The following is a 20,404-nucleotide window of genomic DNA, read 5'->3' as shown; positions in this document are numbered from 1 at the left end:
TACATTACAGCAACACCACACATTCTGGTTTCTATGTCTGTAATCCAGTTGTCTGTAATTATAACTGTCTATAATTTAAAACAACAAATGATTGGCAGTTTATGGACTCATTCCTCATCTATTAGTAGGTCAATTCTGTTAGGAAACTAGGCTGCCGATGCTGTAGTATTTATCACAAAAAAATTCAGTGCTAATGAGCAAATTTGAATTTTAGACATATTGGAATTTGAGACATAATTTTTGTATTAATTATCACACTTTCACATGAAAAAGCTGCTAAATCCCGAATGAATTTTGACTAATCTTCACTTTCAAAGTCCCACTTTGACAGTAGGAACCTAATTTGTTAAAGACTTGTCTGTAATAAAATCCATAAATAAGCTCAGTACTTGTGTCACAGTGCAAAATCCAGTGCAAGTAAAGCATAACAAAAAATCTTAAACCCAACTAGAACGATGATGTGACCACAGAAATCAATACATATCTAACAAATTTGAGGACTGTTAAGGTAATTACGTTGCATCGTATTGTTGATTTTTCATTATTTTGGGAAGGAAAATTACTTTACAAATGATCTGCCTTCATTTGAGAAAACTGTGAAACAGCAAATTTAAGTATAGTGATTCAGTAGAGTGACTTTACAGCTTCACCTGTGATTGAAATTTAAAACTTTTTTTTAACCCAACCAATAAATCAAAAACTGCACGATATCAGTAAGACAGTAGTTACAGTTGTAGTATATTTATAGAAGTGCATGTTAATATACAAATAATATACATTTTTCAGTCACTTTCTCAAATACTAATGATCCCTTTGAGTGATTAATCAATCAATAAATAGTGATACTGGTTTAAGTGAAATCATTGCATTAGATATTTAATATATTATACACACAGACACACAGAGTCCGTGAAAAAAATACACATGGGCACAGATGTCTCATGTGTATTTGTATGCTTTTCCCAGGTGAAGCAAGTCAACAGGATTCGGTGTGAAATAACTTTAGAATGGGGAAACACCCTGAGGCTCATTCTCGGGTTCATTGCATTTCACACACACCCACATCATGCTATGACTCCATACTTCTCTTCCCAAATCCCTTCATCTCTTCATCACCCCTCCACCACCCTTTCATCATTCCCCGTCTCTCACTGTGATTAAAGGAGACAGTAATGGAAAATCGGATCAGGTCACAGGAGGACATCCGACTTCACTCGTTTTCAGTCTTCAAGTCTGTTCGCTGAGTTCTCTCTGAAATCCTCCGTGTCTCTGACCTGACCCCTGCCAGCCTCCCCCTCCGATGTGACGAGACTGCACAGGATTGATCAGCACTCCTGAGATATTGTTGAAAGACATCAGTCATTGTAACACAACAAAAAAGTTTAATTAGTTCCCATGCTGTAGACTCACAGGCCTAATTGCATTTGATTCATCCAGATTTATGAAGAAACCAGATTGGGGCATTGATTTGCTCCCTTGACAACAGAAGTGACACTTGAAAGGTCAATGGATTCCCCCAAGATGTAGTTACGCTTGAGAAAGACACTCATACAAATCAATGTGGTATGAATCTATACGAAACATTGTATGTGAGACGCTCCTTCCAAAACACCTTAGGGCATCTTTTGCTGCAGTAACAAGGAGAAAATGTGAGTTTATGGTCAGTAGCTTTTCATAAACACTGGATGGTTTTCTGCTTAGGAAACGGTGCAGAGAGCCAGGCAGGGATTTGATGTGGTAAAACACTGTTAGGTTTCGCCTGGAGATAGCTTGGGGGTTTGTGATGCAGCTGGTGCTTATCTGTGGAAGGAGAGATGCATGGGGGCTGCAGCAGGTGTGTGCACATACACACAAACAACACAGCCATGCATACAAAATGATGCCACACCAGGTCAATTATGCACTCACTCTATACACCTGTATGCATTCAATAAACAAATGCGTGTATTAATTTGTGCGTGATTTCCAGCTTCAAATATTATTCAAACACAGTTGAATTAATCTGCCTTGGATTTAGTAATTAGCACTTATTTTCAATCAGTAATCTTATACAAACTACTGTATCTTATTCCTCTGTGCCATAGAGCTTTATTGTTGTCCCAAAACTATTATACTATATATATACTATACTATATATACTAAGACATAATTTAGGCAAAATGTTGAACAGGATGACATGTTTTATTATTTTTTGTTGTTTTATAATGAACTGTAAGGCACTGTAATCTATTGAGTCTTGCTAACATACATCTTCCTGCTGCAGTTCACACTCACTGCTGCACCAAAACTATGGCTGACAACAATCCCCAAGCAAATTAAGTATTTACTCCTGTTCAAGGAATGTTTGCAGGAAACTGGGTTTCAAGGTACCTTAGCAGTGAAGTCTACTAATGAGAACCTTATACCACTTACTAAGGGAGAGATGTACACTGCTCTGAGCCCTGAGAATTTACACTGACCATGTACCTGCTGCACGTTCGGAGCGGAGCACCAGCAAGTCTAGACAGGAAAGTGACGCTGTTGTCTCTTTCAGGAAAGTAAGATTTCACCAGGGCAGAGCTTGGTAGCAAACAACAACACACTGACTCTATGCTGCCAGATCAGTTAAAGGAGCTATTGCTACATAGCCAATGTTAGCATTAACAGGTGTTTACTTACCAGTCCAGAATAAATATTGTAAGTTCAGCTTTAACCCTCTTGTTTTGCTTCTATTTATATCGCTTCTATTCTTGTAGTAAAGTTACCACGCTAACCAGCTAGCCCCAGCCCGGAGTCAGAGTACAGAGTCATCGTAGGTTCCAGTCTGCCCAGAAGAAGTAGCGCTTCTCAGAGGGCATTTTATAACCTCTCGTCTTTTAAATGCAATAGATATCTAAAAGCAGTGTGTTTATTACATATAATCAAAGTGCCAGTGACATAAAGAGGTTTAGAAGTCTGTACACACATGGAAAACCTGTTCTTCGAAGGAGTTATACTGCAAGGTTTCTTCACATTTTTCTGCTTGGTCATCGAGCAAAGTACCTGGTCAATCTTGGCCATATGGTTTTGTTTTAAAGAGTCTTGATGAACTCATGGGGTCTGGAAATTTCCATCACGCACTCCAGCAGAACTTCAGGTAGTTTTGAAGCATGTCAGGCTCTAAACATCAGTGTTTACAGTGATGCTTGGCTCACCCATCCACTAACATCTACAGTACTGGGCCCTGCACAGGCAAACAGTTGTGTGCTGACACACTTGTATGTGTTTGTTTGATTACTGTATATTTGTGTGCGTGTGTGTTCTGTTCAGTGGGACTTTGCTGTGATATCTCACCCTCTATTAGAGCTGGCAAGAGGAAAAATGGAGCCAGAGGAGACAGCAGCTTTTGATTATGGTCTTGCGTGACTGGGGCACCACCCAGACCTGAACTCTGTATGTGTGTGTTTGCAAGACAGAAATAGTTTCTCCACAAACATATATGTTTCCAGTTTTATAGGGCTCCGAGTTAGTGACCCTCTTTTATCATGGCCTCATGCTATCATGCCATCAACTTAATTGTTCGTTCCATGTGCTGCGCTCCCATGCAGGAAATCCCTGCCCCCTGTAAAAGTTGCCTATGGGCTGGGGACTCTAGATTTATAACTGCAGACAGCAGGAGGGTTTTACCTTGTTATAGCAATGGGCAAAAATAGAAACATCAAAAAAACTGTAGTTATGCTCAATTTCAGCTTGCACTTCCACCTTTTTCTTTATTCTTTTGTAGCAAATGGTTTGAAAAGATAAGCCACTGATTGTATATCAAATCTACAAATCTAAATCTTTGGGCAGCTCACGTTGTTTCATCAGGCAAGAGAAAACAAAACAAAACAAAACAAAAAAACCAGCATGTGCAGCCTGAATGAACATATCAGTAGAAAATCCTGTAGAGGGATTTTTTCTTAAACTGTGCTGAAAGTATTTTTGCCAGCTAGTGACAGGAATAGTTTGCTGGAAATGAAGCATGGAAGAATTGCGGCCTTTGTAAAATCTAGTGGATATTTTAGTCTGTTTTTACTCCGACACACCATCTTCCTGCCTGCCCTCCAGTGTCACAGTGATATTCTGGCTGAAATAACATGAAACTTTCCATTCAGCTTTTAAAGCAACACTAACCTGATAAGGAGCAACACCCACAGTCACGCACCTTTTCCTTTTCTTTTCTTTCATAGGGGGTTTATCTTAACAAGTATGACAAGAGGTGTGTGGAGTAGCCCTTGTCTGACTCCTGTCGACGGCTTCTCTTGTGTCTGTATTCATCTGTGGGGAATCAACAGCCTGCTATTTATTTCAGATAGAGCCACATCTGCATGACATCAGGAACATGCGAAAACTGTGTATGTCTCTGTTTCGTTAGTGTTTCGTTTTCCCAGAGCCGCCGTGCGAGTCCGCCCTACGTTGCTACTTCTGCTGTGGGGAAGCCGGTCCAGTTTGGCGCAGCTCATCGGGTGGCAGCAGCTTCTGAACGGCATCACTCAGCCCATCTAATTGTTAAATTGAGATTACCACTTCTGTGGTCCTTAGAGGGGAGGACATGTGCAAACACACAGCCAGTCATTCGCAGGCCACATTGCTACTTGTGTTACTCCTCAGGAAATGATGATTCTGGCAGTTGGTTTTTGACTTCCGGTTTGGTTTAATTAACACCTTCATGGTCTAGAAGATCTTTATGGGAAAAGTTACATCCATATGTACCTTCACGTAAAAACGCATTTTCCTCTTTTTGTTTACAGTAACTGAAGTCTATAAATCTAAACTATTACTGATGAGTGTTCAAGACAAATGAACATGCCTCCACTCGAGGATCGCTGAAGTTAACCCACTAAAACCTCATTGCTGTGGCAATAATAATGTTTAAAGGAAACATGACATCCAGTGACTGATGCACCAAATTCTCAGGGATTCTCTGATGATAACTGACTGATTAATAGTGTATTTTAAAGCACAATATAAAGTATAGAACGCAAGTGAATGATCAAATTAGCTGTGTTTTCTTTGTTTGCCGTGTTTTCAAGTACAACAATGTCGTTTTAGAAAGTTGTTCTTGCTCTAAAATGAAGGCACCGTCGCCTTGACCTCCTCTATATGCCGTAGCCAAACCGTGACGCCGGCTTTGTTTCAGCATTTCATGGACGATCTCAGGCCTCTGCATCAACTCAATTCTAGTAATTTTAGAAACATCAGTGGGAGTCCACAAAAGCATCCCAAAGATTGAACTCCCTCTTTATGAGTCTGCCTGTAACAGGACATTATTCTCTACTCAATGACTTGGAAAGGAAGCACAGAGCATCTTTCTTGTTTGTTTTGGCCGGGATTAAGAGTAAAGCTGTTATCTTTGCATGAGCAGGATGGGTAATTAGTGCAGTCCGAGCTCCACTTGCCCTCAGAGTAAACCCTGACTGCCCAAGAGCTATTGTTTAACTTCATGAAGCTAACTGGACTCTGGCCAAGCTTGCAAAGTAGTAACATGTCTTTCATATTTGGATCCTCGAGCTTCAACAATCATACATTAGGCCTTAATAGATGACTGCTGTCGCCTGAATGTTGGGGAGTAATAAGCTGTTTATTTCAATCACACCAGTTAATCGGAAATACGCCGACCGCAAGAGATTCTTTCTTCAGGTTTTTGATTTTGATATTTCACCTTTTTTATTTTTTATAGATGGAGGTTGGCCTTTCACCCCTCAGTATGTCTCTATTCAGTTCACTCCTGGCTGCCAGTGGAGCTTTAAGTAAAGTAATCTGCCCAGAATCCCTTTAGGAATCCTATGAGGTTTTGTTTTAACAAGCTCACAGTGAGACACACACATGACCTTTTTGTGGCCCTCTTTTAACAGTTCACTGGAGTCAGTGTAAGTCTGCATTAAAGCTTCTTTTACTAAGCCACGAGCTAAAGAGATAAAACCAGCCCCAAAGAACTGGCATCCGAGTTCTTTCAGCTATTCTCCTTCCTTTATATTTGCCCTGATGTTTTTTTTTTTCTCCCCTCTTTTATGTATCTGCGCTTCCTCTGTTGTTTTTCTGTCTCTGTTGGATTTCTATTTCATTAGAGAGTGGTATTTATGTTCAAACACAAGTCAGTCCATTTAGAGACATTCCAGCTGGAGGAGTTGAGCATCTCTGTGCCTGTGGACTGTAGGGAAACATGGACTTGGCATCTTGTGACATTATCCATATGTTTATGAAGTAACATATTTATTTCCTGGATCTTTTGTCATGTACTGGATCCAGTAAATCCAAATTTGTGTGAAGGCTGCAGTCGGGCATTACAGCAGCTAAAGCACTGCAGAGTGTGATGGGCTTAGACACCTGCCAATCAAGCAAATACACCATAATCACACCGTCGACACCCCTTTAAAGGTGCCATGTGGAATGTTAATATTTTTATTATATTGCCTACAAAAACAGTTTTACTTCCATTTAGCAGTTAAGAATTTAGATTATTATTTTGGTCTGACAGACTTTTTGAATGTTTTCTTACTTCATAATATCTTACGCATGAAGTTATTTGCAAAGCTTTATTTTGTTGTTGAAACCTGAATTCCCTTTGTTTGCACATTGGTACTTTTTCCAGTGCATTATTTATATTTCTGCCACCTGAAGTCAAAACATTACGTAACTGCATGACTAGTAGTCGGACACATCACTGGCTTCTATTATGTGCTGGTAATGACCCACTTATTTTTGAAAAGGAAGTTGGATGTTTTCATAATGACTTCAGTGCTGTTTGAGTTGACTGACAGCTGGCATCTCGTAACACTTACAAGGCTCTTCCCCTCTGGCTACAAAATTCAGCCGCAGTGGTTTCCTCCTTCTCCCAACATGCATTAACCTCATGTGTTGACATATGAAGAACTGCCTGCCATCATAGTGTACATGCGTCTACGCAGCACTTTCAAAGAAGGGTTGTTTTTCTACTGATGAACTTTAAATTTGAGTTCTCGGTCGCCACATTAGTTGCCAAAGATTCTTCTCTGCATCCTCTTTCTAAATGTGACTAAGTTCACCTTTGCATATGCATGGTTCATGCTGCAAACAGCCAATTAAGGAAGGTCATCGGGCATGTTGTTGCACCGAGAGAGACACCCCCACCACACACACACACACACACACACACACACACACACACACACACACACACACACACCCTAACACACGTCACCCTCTGTTGAGTCCTGATAGCTTCCACCCCCCCCACCTCACCCCCCCAAGCTTTATTGGTACATTTAGGCGTTTCTACTCATTGCTCAGTCCAATAGGTTCCAAATGTCTGAACTCCATTTAGAGAAAATGGTGCATGTCTGCTCAGTTGGAGAGAGGAAGGGGGGAGGCAGAAGATGGAGAGATAGACAGGGAGTTATAGGAAGATTAAGAGTCAGGGTGGAAAAAAATGGGAGACTGAGTGGTGAAACAGAGAGAGAGAGAGAGAGAGCGTGAGAGAGATAAAGAGAGCCACAGGGGTACCAGTCACCATCAAAACCTGTCACAAGCAAACCTCACCAGGGGGCTCTGCGCACACACACACACACACACACACACACACACACACACACACACACACACACACACTGTATATATACATATACACAGATACAGATACTGTCAGACACTGCAATGTGATGCAGAAACTGATGCAAATGCAGTGAGTGTGCACAGATTGAGACAGCATGGACTTAAAAAAAACATATGTTCGCATACGTAAGCAGTCACTTATATACACACACACTCGTTTTATGCAAACAAAATCCAACCGGCAGGGAAGGAAGCAAACACAGTTATGTACAGCATTTAGCACCGGTAATAATGGAATGAGACAACTATCCAGACACGTTTTGAGATTATTCACATTCACATGTGGCCTAGCCAGCCACACACACACACACACACACACACACACACACACACACAAACACACACACACACACACACACACACTGGTGTCTTAATGGCATGTCCCTGACACACCAAAGTAAACCAAGGATTCCACCTGCCTCTGCTACACAGCTACTAGAGGCAAATATCCAGGGGACACCACACTGTGAAACACATTATTCACAGCTCACACTTCCCCCTGCAGGGAACACGAGTACACACACACATAGATACACACGGACACATATATATACAAGCACACAGACACACACAGAGCCAGGTTTGAGCTGTTTTGACAATCATACAGTGATCCAGTCTACAAGCATCACCATCCTCATTTCCTTCTGTGGCTCAGTCGTCAATATTCGCCGGTGTAGCTCACAGAAATGTCTCGACACTCATTAAGCAATGTGAGGAAAGTATTCTTTTGCACTACTCGGGTGTTGTGTCTTTGACGTTTTCTGTTGCATTGTGTGGTTGGAAAACTGGAATTTGGAAGCCATAGGAGAAAGCAAGATACTGTACAGTGGGCTTTTGTTTGAATTACTGTTTTTGTTTGCAAGTTTTTTATTTTATTTCATTTTTATTTTATAGCATCAAATCTGAAGGGGAACCCCACCCGGGTATATTAAACTGTTAAATGTGTTTGGTTGTTGAAGTTTAGCGATTTGTATTTTCTAATTTAAATGCTCAAATTTGTCATTAAAAAAAAGTTGAGCCCATGGACTTGGCCTTCTGGTGACTGCCTTGCTAGCTATATGTCTACGTCCATGGGCTCAACTTTGTTTATGACTTGCAACCCCAAATTAAAGCACTGGTCTCTGGTCTCTACCACCAGCCACCACCACCAGCTAAATGCATTCACTCAGCATACAATGTTGAAATCGTTTATTTCAATTCATTTAAGTTATTTACAGTTATGCATGATCACAACTGCGACTGCTGTCTGTTCAAGCTGTTTGCACACACTGATAATTCCCCATAATTATCCTGTTTACGTGATTAGCCAGAGGAAGATGTGGAAAATTTCTCTTATGAAATTGTTACTAAAAACACAGGATAATAATCATAATCCCAATATATTACATTTCTCAATTAAAACTACAACTGTTAAAAGGTTTAAAAGCACCGCTTGGAGGGACACACACGTTACCCCCGGGGTTTCTCACTGAAGATACCGAGGGAGCATCTTGTGGGAGTGGCATTGTGTTGTTTCCCTGTGTGCTTCCTTTCCCGAGTTCCCGCCTCTCCTCCCTCCTTTTCTCCATGTGCTCTGTATCGGGTATGAAAATACCGAACAGATGGAGAAAGTGCATTTCAAGGTCAGGAAAATACAAACGCATCATTGAGACCAATGTGTCCTGTAACTGCACTGCTTCTTGGTGTAATGAGGCTATTACTGTTTGAGAAATGTGTATACAGTGGATTGTTCCTTTCACAAATTTAATTACAATCATCTATAATTTGGGAGTCTTAATTCTCTTGCTGTTTTTAACTACACATCCCAAATGGATCAAGGCTAATCCGTGAACTAGAAATGCCATGTTAAAACAAATTAGCCACAGCTACATCAGGCACACGAGGAGGACTTGACCTCACAACTTGTAACTCTGCTGAATAAAACCAGAAAAGGACCTTATCCGCTCACTGCTTCTAATATCCAATCAGCTCATGTGAATAGCCACAAAATAGATGCTAATAACTAGCTATCACAGAGCCCAGGAGGCTGCTGGCGAAGCTTGACACACAGCGACACACTAACAATACAGTCATTTAAACTGTGGTCAGTGAGGTCGCTGCTTATCAGAGAAAGCACAGAGGCAGCAAAGGCACATGTTCACAGAGACACCCACACACTGTACATACACACATGGAGTCTGTCTCGCTCTCTCTCACTCTCTCTCTCCCCCCACAACACGTACAGTCCAATTATAGAGAGAGGAAGAGGCCTGGGCCCTGTGCTCCCAGTGACCTTGTTCCAGGACAGATTGATGAGGCGCTGTATCACCGCAGCAGATCAAATAACTCCTTTCTGGCCCTCATTACCAGGATGAGGGGAGATCTGCAAGTGCCTGGCTTTGCTAGTGTAGCATGCTAACGCGCTGTACTGTGACGAAAACGGCTGTTATTTTTCACCAATTTCCTGAATAAGAAAGAACGGAGATTATTGAACCTTTTTTTTTTTTTTATCAAATAGTCCAAGTGTTGCCATCTGCCGAACAGGTCAGAGCTGTGTGAAGGGTGGTTGTTGGATGATACTGTTTGTTGTTCTTTCCACCCTCCCTTAACTGGCAATTTGGCAGTTGAAGAGATATGGAATCATTTGGTCTCGTTCATTTCCTGGCAGAGACCAGAGCTCTGGTTTTTTGAAGTGCCTGGTTAGTTTTGACAAATTGGTTACTGAATATCTTACGGAAAAAATTATTCCTACACATTTTTTTTTCCCCATCATCTCTTATTTGCTGCTTTTGCTTTAACTGTTCAGTCAATTCCCCCAAACTCTGACAATAAATGCAATATAATTTTTTCTTCGTTTTTTTTTTTTTTTGAAACTTCCCTGACTCCTCTTTCTCATCTGTATTCCACAGTTCCTCCGCAGTTTGTCAAGCGGCCAGCCAACATTTATGCCCACGAGTCCATGGACATCGTTTTTGAATGTGAGGTTTCAGGGTCGCCAGCTCCCACTGTCAAATGGGTCAAGAATGGAGATGCTGTCATCCCCAGTGACTACTTCAAAATAATCGTAAGTTCATCTGGCACTGAAGTTTGTATCTTTCTACATTTTCTGCACTGAAGACATTGTACAAATATTAAATTCTGTTTTTCCCCTTTCTTCTGCTTCCTGTTCTGTAGAAGGAGCACAACCTGCAGGTTCTGGGTCTGGTCAAGTCAGATGAGGGTTTCTACCAGTGCCTTGCAGAGAACGATGCCGGCAACATCCAGTCCAGCGCCCAGCTCATCATCTTGGATCACGGTACGCCACTCACCAGGACCACACAGTAGTGTGCAAATCAGATGTCTTACCTAGCCAGATAAAATCTTTTTTTTTTTTTTTTTTTTTTTTTTTACATGAGAAGATGTAGTGATTAAATAATCAATGTCAGGAACTACTACATGAACCATGTCTGATCAGTTTTGCTCAGGCACACAAACATTTGGAAATGCAAGGATCAGTTCACAGCCATTTGAATATCTACCACATTCTTAACACAGCAGCTGCACCTCTTATGATTCCCAGTCACGGGAGCTGGAGTTGTCAACTGCTGATAAAATAATCGTTGTTTTATCCGTGTTAAATTGCCAAAATGCTTAAATGTTACAATCAAGTCCAATAGTAGATCCAGTACCTGCAGCTCAGAAAATCCCAGTATCTGCTTTGGGCTCTTTAGACAGAGTAATAAAAGAATTGCTCGAAGAAGAGGAATAAATCTCTGCAGAAATACTGTTTCAACAAAGGCTTGTAAAACCCAAGCTAGCTTTGTAAAAGGGTGGCTCCTCTGCTCACTGTATAGTTTGCTTTATTCGTAAACACCTCGATGGATTCTAGAGGCTGAGCACATCTGTGAAGGTGTGAGGGAGAGAATGTGTAGTGAACAGTGAAATGAAACCACTGGGACCTTGTTAAACCAGAGGTGACTCAAAGGGAACAGAAGTATATGTGGGGCAAACGATGCTTGGTTTGTGCACAGTCCATTCCACATCCAGTGTTACAGAAATGTTGCGAGGACTTTCAGTTGCATGACACAATGCCTGCCTGTGCTTTGATGCGGCATCCTCAGCGGTGCAAAGGCCTCCTTTCAGCAGGGAGCGTCACCTAAACAAGAGCCCATATGCTGGTAAAGCGAAGAGCGCCTGGGTAGCTGCAGCACAGTCTCTCTTGTTGTACAATTCCCTTTAAAGCCGAAAGAGGTTTGAATGCTAATTCCCAGAGTGGAGCTGCTGAGTGCAGAGAACAACAAAAGCAGACACCAAGAATAGTGGTTAGAAGCAGCAAAACTAAGTGCCTGAAAATAGAAGCAAATGTGAAAAGCCCAGTACTTGGGGTAGTTTGTTTTCATTTCCTCTGACCATTAAGAGAAAACATAATATAACTTTGAATTGTATACTCATAATAATCATAGAATAACCCACGGGCTAGTATAAAAAGAAAACCTCCACAAAACAAGAAAACAACAAGAAGTAAAAGGTGAAAAAAGAGACACAATTCCACTGAAAAGCATAATGTGAATAAAATAACAAGGTGGAAAATGGAGGAATAATAAAACAGCGAGGGGAATGAAGGCAGAACTTAATACAGCAGAAATCAGTGGTTTTTTGTGTCTATTATTAAAATCACAATCCCTACTTCAGTGTTGACTCAGACTCTCCCAATTTGCTGAGGAAGATGGCAAAATTTAATCAAGCGTCAACTCCCCCTCACTTGAAGCAGGTGGCTAATGGATTAGCATAGCGGTGTCCAACTGGTGGCCCCCCAGCTGTGTCATCCCCTCTGACTGGAGGACATTAAGTCAGAAATAATGATGACCTGCAGCTCATTGTGTGTTTGTGTTTGACACCATTGATGAGGGTTTTGCCACTTTACATGGCCCCAAGTCTTCTCTTTTTTGTGTGTGTGTGTGTGTGTGTGTGAGTTGAAGATAAATGGGATGAATTACTCAGACAGCTGCCCTTGCACACGGAGTTTGCCCTAAGCGGAGCTTTGAAGAAATTAATCTCTGTTAAATCCATAAATATCACACAGAATCTTTTTTCTTTCTTACTTTTCTAAGTGTGTGCATCTGTCTTGGTCACAGTAATGCTAATCCAAACACACTTACCAGCAGAAAGTTCTCCATTTTCCTGTTTATTCATCAGTTTATTATCCAGCCTCCAATCTTGAGGCTCGGATGGTGTCTTGAAAAAATAACTGAAGTCGCGGTGAGACTGCTTATTCTTCCTGTACATTATTGACATTTTTATGCTTATATAGACACATCCACTACAGCACTCTCCACAAATGCTCGCTTCGCTGTGTCAAGATAATTTCCCATCTCAAAGGTGCAATTTGTGACTACAAATGGTGAATCAATGAAAACATGTTTGAAATCAGCTAATTTTCTACGGCTATTTGTGCTTTGTGGCTACGGCTCTGTGATGTGAGGTTGAAATGAATCTCTGAGATCTAGTAGAGTAGTATCTCCCTGCTTACAGTCTCTATTCTTCTCTCGTTCCTCCTGTGCTGCTGAGTACGGACGCACACAACTCTACAGCCATCTGTCCGTCTCACCACTTCCACTCACTTTCTCTCCCCTTGTCTTTCACAGCCACCTGCTCTCTTATAATCCAACACACTGGGCTTTGTGTTAATTGTGCTGACCTGAATATTCCCCCTATAAGGCTATACACCACCACCCCCCCACTCACAGCTGGGCATCTTTGTCCACTTCACAAACACTCCTCCTGCTCTTCGCTTCCCCCTGTGTGGTTTACCTCGGTCAGGTATCCCGCTCACACGTGCCAGGCTCGAATCATCCTGAAACGGAGCCAGGGAGAAACACATTGTCTGTCTGTCGGCTGCCTTGCAGTCTGGGGAAGATAAGCGTGGGACTTGCCACAGGGATAAAGTTGTCTTCACCCAACAGGGAAATCAATGGGGTTGAACTGCTTCTAAACACCCAGCGGCTCCCTAATATTCATTAGTGGTCATAATCTTTGCATCCTGACACTGCCAGCTGCAGTTAAATGAGGCTCCGCTCACTATTCCCACTTGTAGGTGTTTGGAAAAGGGTCAGCTGTTAGCATGTGTACAGTTTTTTGGCACTTATTAACAGTGATATCTGCTCTGTATCAATACACCCGGCTTTGAACTCTAGTAGTTGACAGTGGGTTAGTGTATGTCGCACCAAACTTCATCTTGATTGAGCCGTTTTAAAACCTTGAAAGCTGAAAGGTTGAGAGGGTTTTTGGGGGAGTGGAGGTCAAAAATAGGACCTCAGATTGCAGTCTCCAGCAATTTTCCTGGACATTCCACAGTCATGTGCAATACGGGTCAACTAGTTGCAAACAGATGTGGGTAAATAGGCGCAAAAATGCCAAAAGAGGACCTCAAGGGGACCTAATTATGCAGTGTAATGCAGGCCAAGTAAGTGCCTCTTAATGTCCCTTGTAAAGCTGCCACATTCGGGACTTGTTGTATTCTGTACATTTGTGTAGTTGTGCTAGTTGTGCTCGCATTTCTGTTGTGAGTCATCACGTGTTGTCAGAGAGAGAGAAAGAGAGAGAGAGAAGAGAGAGAGAGAGAGAGAGAGAGAGGAAAGCGACAACTAATTTCGGTTTGGCTTCTCCTGACAAAAGCTAAACAGATTCTCACAAATGATTACCTGCGCTACACGAGTGAGACAGTGATACACTAGTTGGAATCAATAAGATGACCGCTCTAATCAGGAAATGTCCTCATTAACAAGTTTAATTCAACATTTGCTGGGGTTTTATCACACTCCCAGCAGACTGGCCCATCCTTTCCGCACTAAACTATAAATACAATCACTAATGGCTGTCATGATGATTCCCCGCTGGCGGTTTTGATCTGTGCTGTCCATCTGATTGTCACAATGACGGTGAGGGGAGGTTAGTCAGCTGCGGAGGACATGTTATTTTAGGAGTTTTTGTCACATGTCACCTATAGACATTGTGCAGCAACAATTTGTGGACTTTTCCAGGCACATGATTATGTGAACTGTTTATGCATGAAACAGTAGTAGGCGGCAATTACAGCTTGGAGAGGAAATGGGTCACGTTTTTCAACTTTGAAGTTGTACACGCCTAGACAAAGCACTGGTTTATATGATTGTCATCTTCCCATATACTCTACAAAGACTGAGGTTTTGTTTGAAGTTTGATAAGGTGGCGCACTAAAATGTATATCCAAGTTTTATTGTGCAGCTGCTTTTTGTGTCATTGTGTAGCCGAAACAATTTTTTTTTTTTTTTTGGATAACTGGCCTTGTTGCCTTCTAGAAGTGGAGAGATGCATTATATAACATTTACATTTTAGAAACCGACATTCATAAGAGAAAAGAAAAGGCACTCCTCGTTTTTCAGTATTTTGTATTTTCATTTGTATAATGAAGGAGCCATGGTTGTGGATCCGTACTAGATGCCTACTCGTCGAAAATGGCAAGTTTGAGATTTAAGCACCTAAAAGCTTGATGTTAGAAATGCAGACAGATCTGCATTTAACATTGGCAGATAAAAAGAGAAGTGGATGCACTCCGCTGTGTCTTTTTCTTTTTTCTTTATTTTTATGTTTGCATAAATTTGAGAGATGCACTTCCATTTGCATGTGAATACTTTTATTCCTTCCATATGCTGTGATGGTAATACAATATGAAAACACTCCGCTGTCTGAGTCTGCCTGTCCCTCCATCTCTCTTCTCTCCTCCTCTCCTCCTCTCCTCCACTCCCACAGCTCCCATGAATAATATTTTGACATTTTGCCTCCTAGTGCCCAAGCCAAGTACTTCACTAGAGAGCCCCAAAGCTCGTTTGGACGTATAAGCTCTGAGCTCTCATGCTGCTTTAGCCACGACGACTGTTGTAAGTGAATTTCATTGACAAGAATGAAAGGGAGACATTTTACTAAATACTTAACCAACAGTCAGTTGGTGCTCAATGCAACATGGCTGGAGGAATTGTAGCTTCTTTCTCCTCTAGCCATTTTTTCAGGGTTTTTTTTATTTTTTATTTGATGACAGAAGGGTGATACACTATTTCTAATGCAAATGCATTTATTCAGGCTTTTGTTAAATTCAAATCTTATACAGATGAGCAGTCCTCTTCGATCCCTCCCTCTCTTTCATCTCTGTCTCCTTCTCTTTCTGCCTCTTTTCCCTTCCTCCTCTCCCTTCATCTTCCCTCGTATCCATCCATGCTGCCATTAGTCCCCCCCCCCCCTTAGACCTGTGGCAGCAAACAGAAGAGCCCTGTCCTCCCCTCCCATCAGCGGTACCAGACCCCCGCTGAGAGATGGAGATGTCTCGTCACTGCCTGAGTGCTCACCGTGTCTCCTGGTTTTCCTCTCCCTCCATCACTCTGTGTATTTACGGGTGCAGGCGTCAGGAGAGCTGGCATGACAAAGTGACATGTGTGCTGTCCCCATTGCTGTAGCTGACAAAGTGACGGGCATGGTGAGATATATAGCGGGTCACACTTACCATAACTTCATTAGTAAATCAATTAATTCCAGTAGACTTGACTCTGCATGTGAAATGACACAGAAACCAACAGGATGTTACTGTATCTGCAGATGACTTGGCACTGCCATAGCAACTAAAAGTAGATACAACCACTGAATCGCACTCGCTTTGATCTGGGCCAAGACAGTTATACTAGTTGTGTTACTACCAGATATTACTCCTCAGTAAGGTTACAGAAGTCAAGAAAACCCACACAAGCTTTATTTAGACGCAGCTAATTTGCAACACTTGAGACCAAATGAGCGTGATGTAAATGAGCTACATCTAAATAAAATTTGCGTGGGTTTTCTTGACTTCTGTAACCTTTCTGAGGCTTTTACAACAGTTGAAACCAAATGATGGGCGGCAGGCTGGTGGTTAACACTGTTGCCTCGCAGCAAGCAAGGTTCTGGGTACGAGCCTGCCAGCCGGCCGGAGTTTTTACAGGTTTTCCTCGTGCCTGTGTGGTTTTTTCTCCCACAATCCAAAGACAAGCAGGTTAGGTTAACTGGCGACTCTAAATTGCCCGTAGGTATGAATGTCTTTATATGTCAGCCCTGTGATAGTCCCATGGTCAGCTGGGATCGGTTCCAGCCCCCCTGTGACCCTAAAAGGATAAGCGGTGTGGCTAATAACTGAAGTTGCACTTTGCCTGTGCCCAGCGTTTTGTACTTTGGTAATAATAACTACATTTGTAACAATGGCTTTTAAATGATATAAAGTGAATCTAGATATATTTCTTTTTTAAAGTATATTTTTTGGGGCTTTTATGCCTTTAATGGACAGCACAGTGGAGAGTGACAGGAAACGGGGAGGCAGAGAGAGAGGGGGAATGACATGCAGTGAAAGGCCGTCCAATGCGGGATTCGAACCGGGGCCAACTGCAGCGAGGACTGTAGCCTCTACACATGGGGCGCCTGCTTAAACCACTACGATACACAACGCCCCTAGATATATTTCTGTAAAGGCACTGAATGAACAAAAAAAATTACTAAGCAACGCATAACAAAGAAAGCAGCCAATAACTCCTGTTATTGAAAATGAATGGAAGAAGCTAAATTTTAGTTGCTTGGACATAAAATATTAACCTGTAAGAAAACTACTGGCAAGAAACCAAAGACATTACAGTCTGCTGACTCTAAGCTGAATATAAACTGGCCAAAGGAAACTGCTATGGACAGACCTGGTTGCCAGAAGCAATTCTGCCCACACTGAACAACAGAAAGCAGAGAAAGCTCCGAGCTCTTCCACCTTATGTTCAAATGTCGTACTTAACCTTAAAAGGAGACGGTTTTTCCAAACAGAACTGATACGTGCAGCAAATTTGTAACACCAACAGACACTCAAATATTGAAACCGTACAAAAGCAGTAATTATTTCCACATGGAGTATTGATACGCAAGAGAGATGGGAACACAGCAGCCTAAATCCATTGATGTGGCTTTGTGCAAATATGCAAGCAAGAGGGGTTTTACATACAAAAATATCTGTATTGTTTTCCTGTTCCTGTACAAATAACTAGTAGTAGTAGTATTTGAATTGATATTGAATTGTTAAGTAAAGAGAAAGATACAACTGTGATACTTAAAACTGTGTTGTCAGTGTGGTTCGCCGCAGCAGCAGCTCCAGTTCCAGCTCCAGCTGGTGTGGAAGAAAGAAAATCACTTTATTATGAATCCATGTAATATAAAATGTAACTAGATCACGGTTAAACAGCAAAGGAGCTGAGCGAGTTTCAGTCAAGTTCGAGAAGACAGAGCAGTAAAAAAAAAAAAAAAACGATAAAAAAATAAAATCCTCCAAATACGCTGGAAACACACAAACCACAGACGGGGGATCCTTCCACTACATCAGAGCACCAGCCTTATTCCCTGTTCAAATCAAGAAGTGAGAATAGGCTGCTAAAAGACCCTTCCCTCCAGCCAGACTCCACCAGCACTGAATAAAAGCTCAGGCCCACTTCAGGGAATACAGTGTGCTCCATCATCTGCTAGCAGGGTCACGGCCAGGCCAGGGGGAGCGAGCGTGTAACGTTGTGAGCATGTGAATGTGTCAGCACAGCGCAGGGCTGCGCACCATGTTTTCTGTTGGCACCGACTCCATCCTAAGTGTACCTTCAACAGCAGGCGCCAGCAGTGTGAAAATGTGACAGTTAAACAACATGTCATGTACCGCTGGGAAACACGTGCATGCACACATATGGTCGCACTTCTTTTACTGTATGTTGATTGCCTTGGTGGGTTTTTAATGAGGTCACAGGGACACAAACTAACGTGCGTTTACAGATTTGATCCAACTAAATCCTCTCTCGTCGTTGGTTCAAGCCTGCATTCATCATGTCAAGGCCGCACTCGCTTGCCTTGACTTCCTGTTCTCTGCTGCATCTACACAGGTGACTGCACATATACATTATATATATATTAGATTGGATTATTATAAAATGCCTGACAGGAATATGAGGTCCATCGCAGGGCATCCTGCAACAGTTACTACTTTCACAAACTTTTTAAATGTTCGGCCTCTGTGAGAGAGGTGTTTATTCTACTCTGTGGTCAATTTTGAGGCTGTGGTGATGTTTGTTTTCAAAATTGCAATTTCCAAAAGTCAACATTGTATTATAATGAACTTCCCCGTTGATGTGGTGCAGCAGAATCAGGGATAAGAATAGAGGAAGAGGAGTCTCTTATTGGCACTAACCACGGGCTAATATGGTGCAACTGGGAGATAAAATAGCTTCAAAAACCTGTATGAATCAATAAACACCAAACCTACCTGTTCTCCAGCAGCTAAATTTTATGTTCAAGTCATGCAGCTGTGGGTGCTATTATAATAAGTACCTTATCTCAACTTACAGTGGTGAGTATTATTTGCTGTTGGTGGGTTATGGTTGATTAAACAAATATGGTAATAATGTGTTTTATTTAGAAAGTTGTAATTATATTTATAAATGCATGCGATCATTAAAAAGGAATATAAAACAAATCAGGGACATTTGATGGAGAATATTAATTATATGTAAATTTGAATATATTCCACTAAATTCTGCCTCATAGCAAAATATATTGAAATTCAAATTTGGGGATAAAGCCCTGAAATGAGCACAGTGTGTCTTAACTGAAATACACACAAACAAAATCTTTTTGGCGTGCGCATACACACCATGTCAGTGATAGTGATTAGTGAATGTGTTCCTACACTGGAGGCTGTAGGAAGCTGATCAGAGGGATTGTAGCCTAAATTGATTGTGAAGAGCTGAAATCAGCCTCCACCAAATTGCTGTTTGTACGGGCGCTGATGGCAGAGTAAGTGTTTGTGTTGTGGCGCTGTCTCTCAGGGACGTGTGGGGCTGAGTGTGTATGTGTGTGTTTACAAGCTGAGGCTCTCATTGCCGGCTGAACTTTTCTATGGGTTGTATTTACTCAACCATGGTGAAAGGCTTTGCCTCATTTATAAATGGTCTGTCGCCTAAGTGCTAGCTGCAAAATGTTATGGATGCCTGTTTTGCTCTTGTTCTGAACAGGAAAGACAAAAAAAAAAAGGATTAAAATAGCCCTCAGTACCTGCGTCAGAGCTGTTTTTTGAAGGTCAGTCTTGTTATCAACACCACTTTTAGGCCCTGACTGCATACGTATGTGTGCAAACTGCTTTTTCCTGGGAGTCCGTTTTACACGGCTCACTAACACGTGCCCTTATTTACGACATAACGGCGTCCGCCTCCAACACACACTCATCCAGGATGCCGATCTGATGGTTTTGGACGTGGACTGTCCTCTGGGTGCAGTAATTGGAAGTACCGCATGGCACCAAAACATCACTTTCCCTTCACACCCTTCCCTTAGCTGCAGGCAGCTGACCCCTGTGAGCGGCACCAACAAAGCTGGAGCTTTTATTTTTCCTGTTAGCACCCCCCCACACCCTCCCCACCGCCCCTCTGCACTGAGCCTCCCTGTTTCCATAAGCTAAAAGTAGAATAGTGAGTAACATCACAGTGGGTTGTTTGCACCCCGCTGCCTGCTAACGTAGTGTGATCGCCGCTTCTCAGTAGGTCTAACCTAGGGGGTCCGTTTTATTGGTGGGATTTTGATTAGCTGGACTGTTTGATAGTGAAGCTCCCAAAGGGGGATGCAGCTGCTCCCACTTCTACAAACATCCTATTTGACCTTTTCAGTCCATTTCTGGTTGTTCAACTCCACTCACTTTATACATGAAATGTTGAGTGCATGTATACACACATACACACTGTTGCACAGAGCTTTCTCTCAAATCAATTACTTCGTTCCAGGCTTACTCTGTTCCCCTGGAAAG

General features: G+C 42.0%; 1 protein-coding gene across 15 annotated transcripts in view; it reads left to right on the top strand.

Annotated features, from left to right (window-relative positions):
* The window catches only part of neo1a (neogenin 1a), a 155,466-nt gene that overhangs the window by 94,431 nt on the left and 40,631 nt on the right, over positions 1-20,404 (top strand). For all 15 annotated transcript variants that reach the window (XM_056366464.1, XM_056366621.1, XM_056366539.1 and 12 more), the window contains exons 6-7: positions 10,476-10,630; positions 10,741-10,861. In XM_056366464.1, coding sequence (XP_056222439.1) covers positions 10,476-10,630; positions 10,741-10,861 — 276 coding nt within the window. The remainder of the gene's footprint in view (positions 1-10,475; positions 10,631-10,740; positions 10,862-20,404) is intronic.

Source organism: Seriola aureovittata, chromosome 1 (assembly GCF_021018895.1).
Source record: "Seriola aureovittata isolate HTS-2021-v1 ecotype China chromosome 1, ASM2101889v1, whole genome shotgun sequence".
Lineage (NCBI taxonomy): Eukaryota > Metazoa > Chordata > Actinopteri > Carangiformes > Carangidae > Seriola > Seriola aureovittata.
The sequence above is the reverse complement of the archived record's forward strand: the minus strand, read 5'-3'. Positions and strand labels throughout refer to the sequence as shown.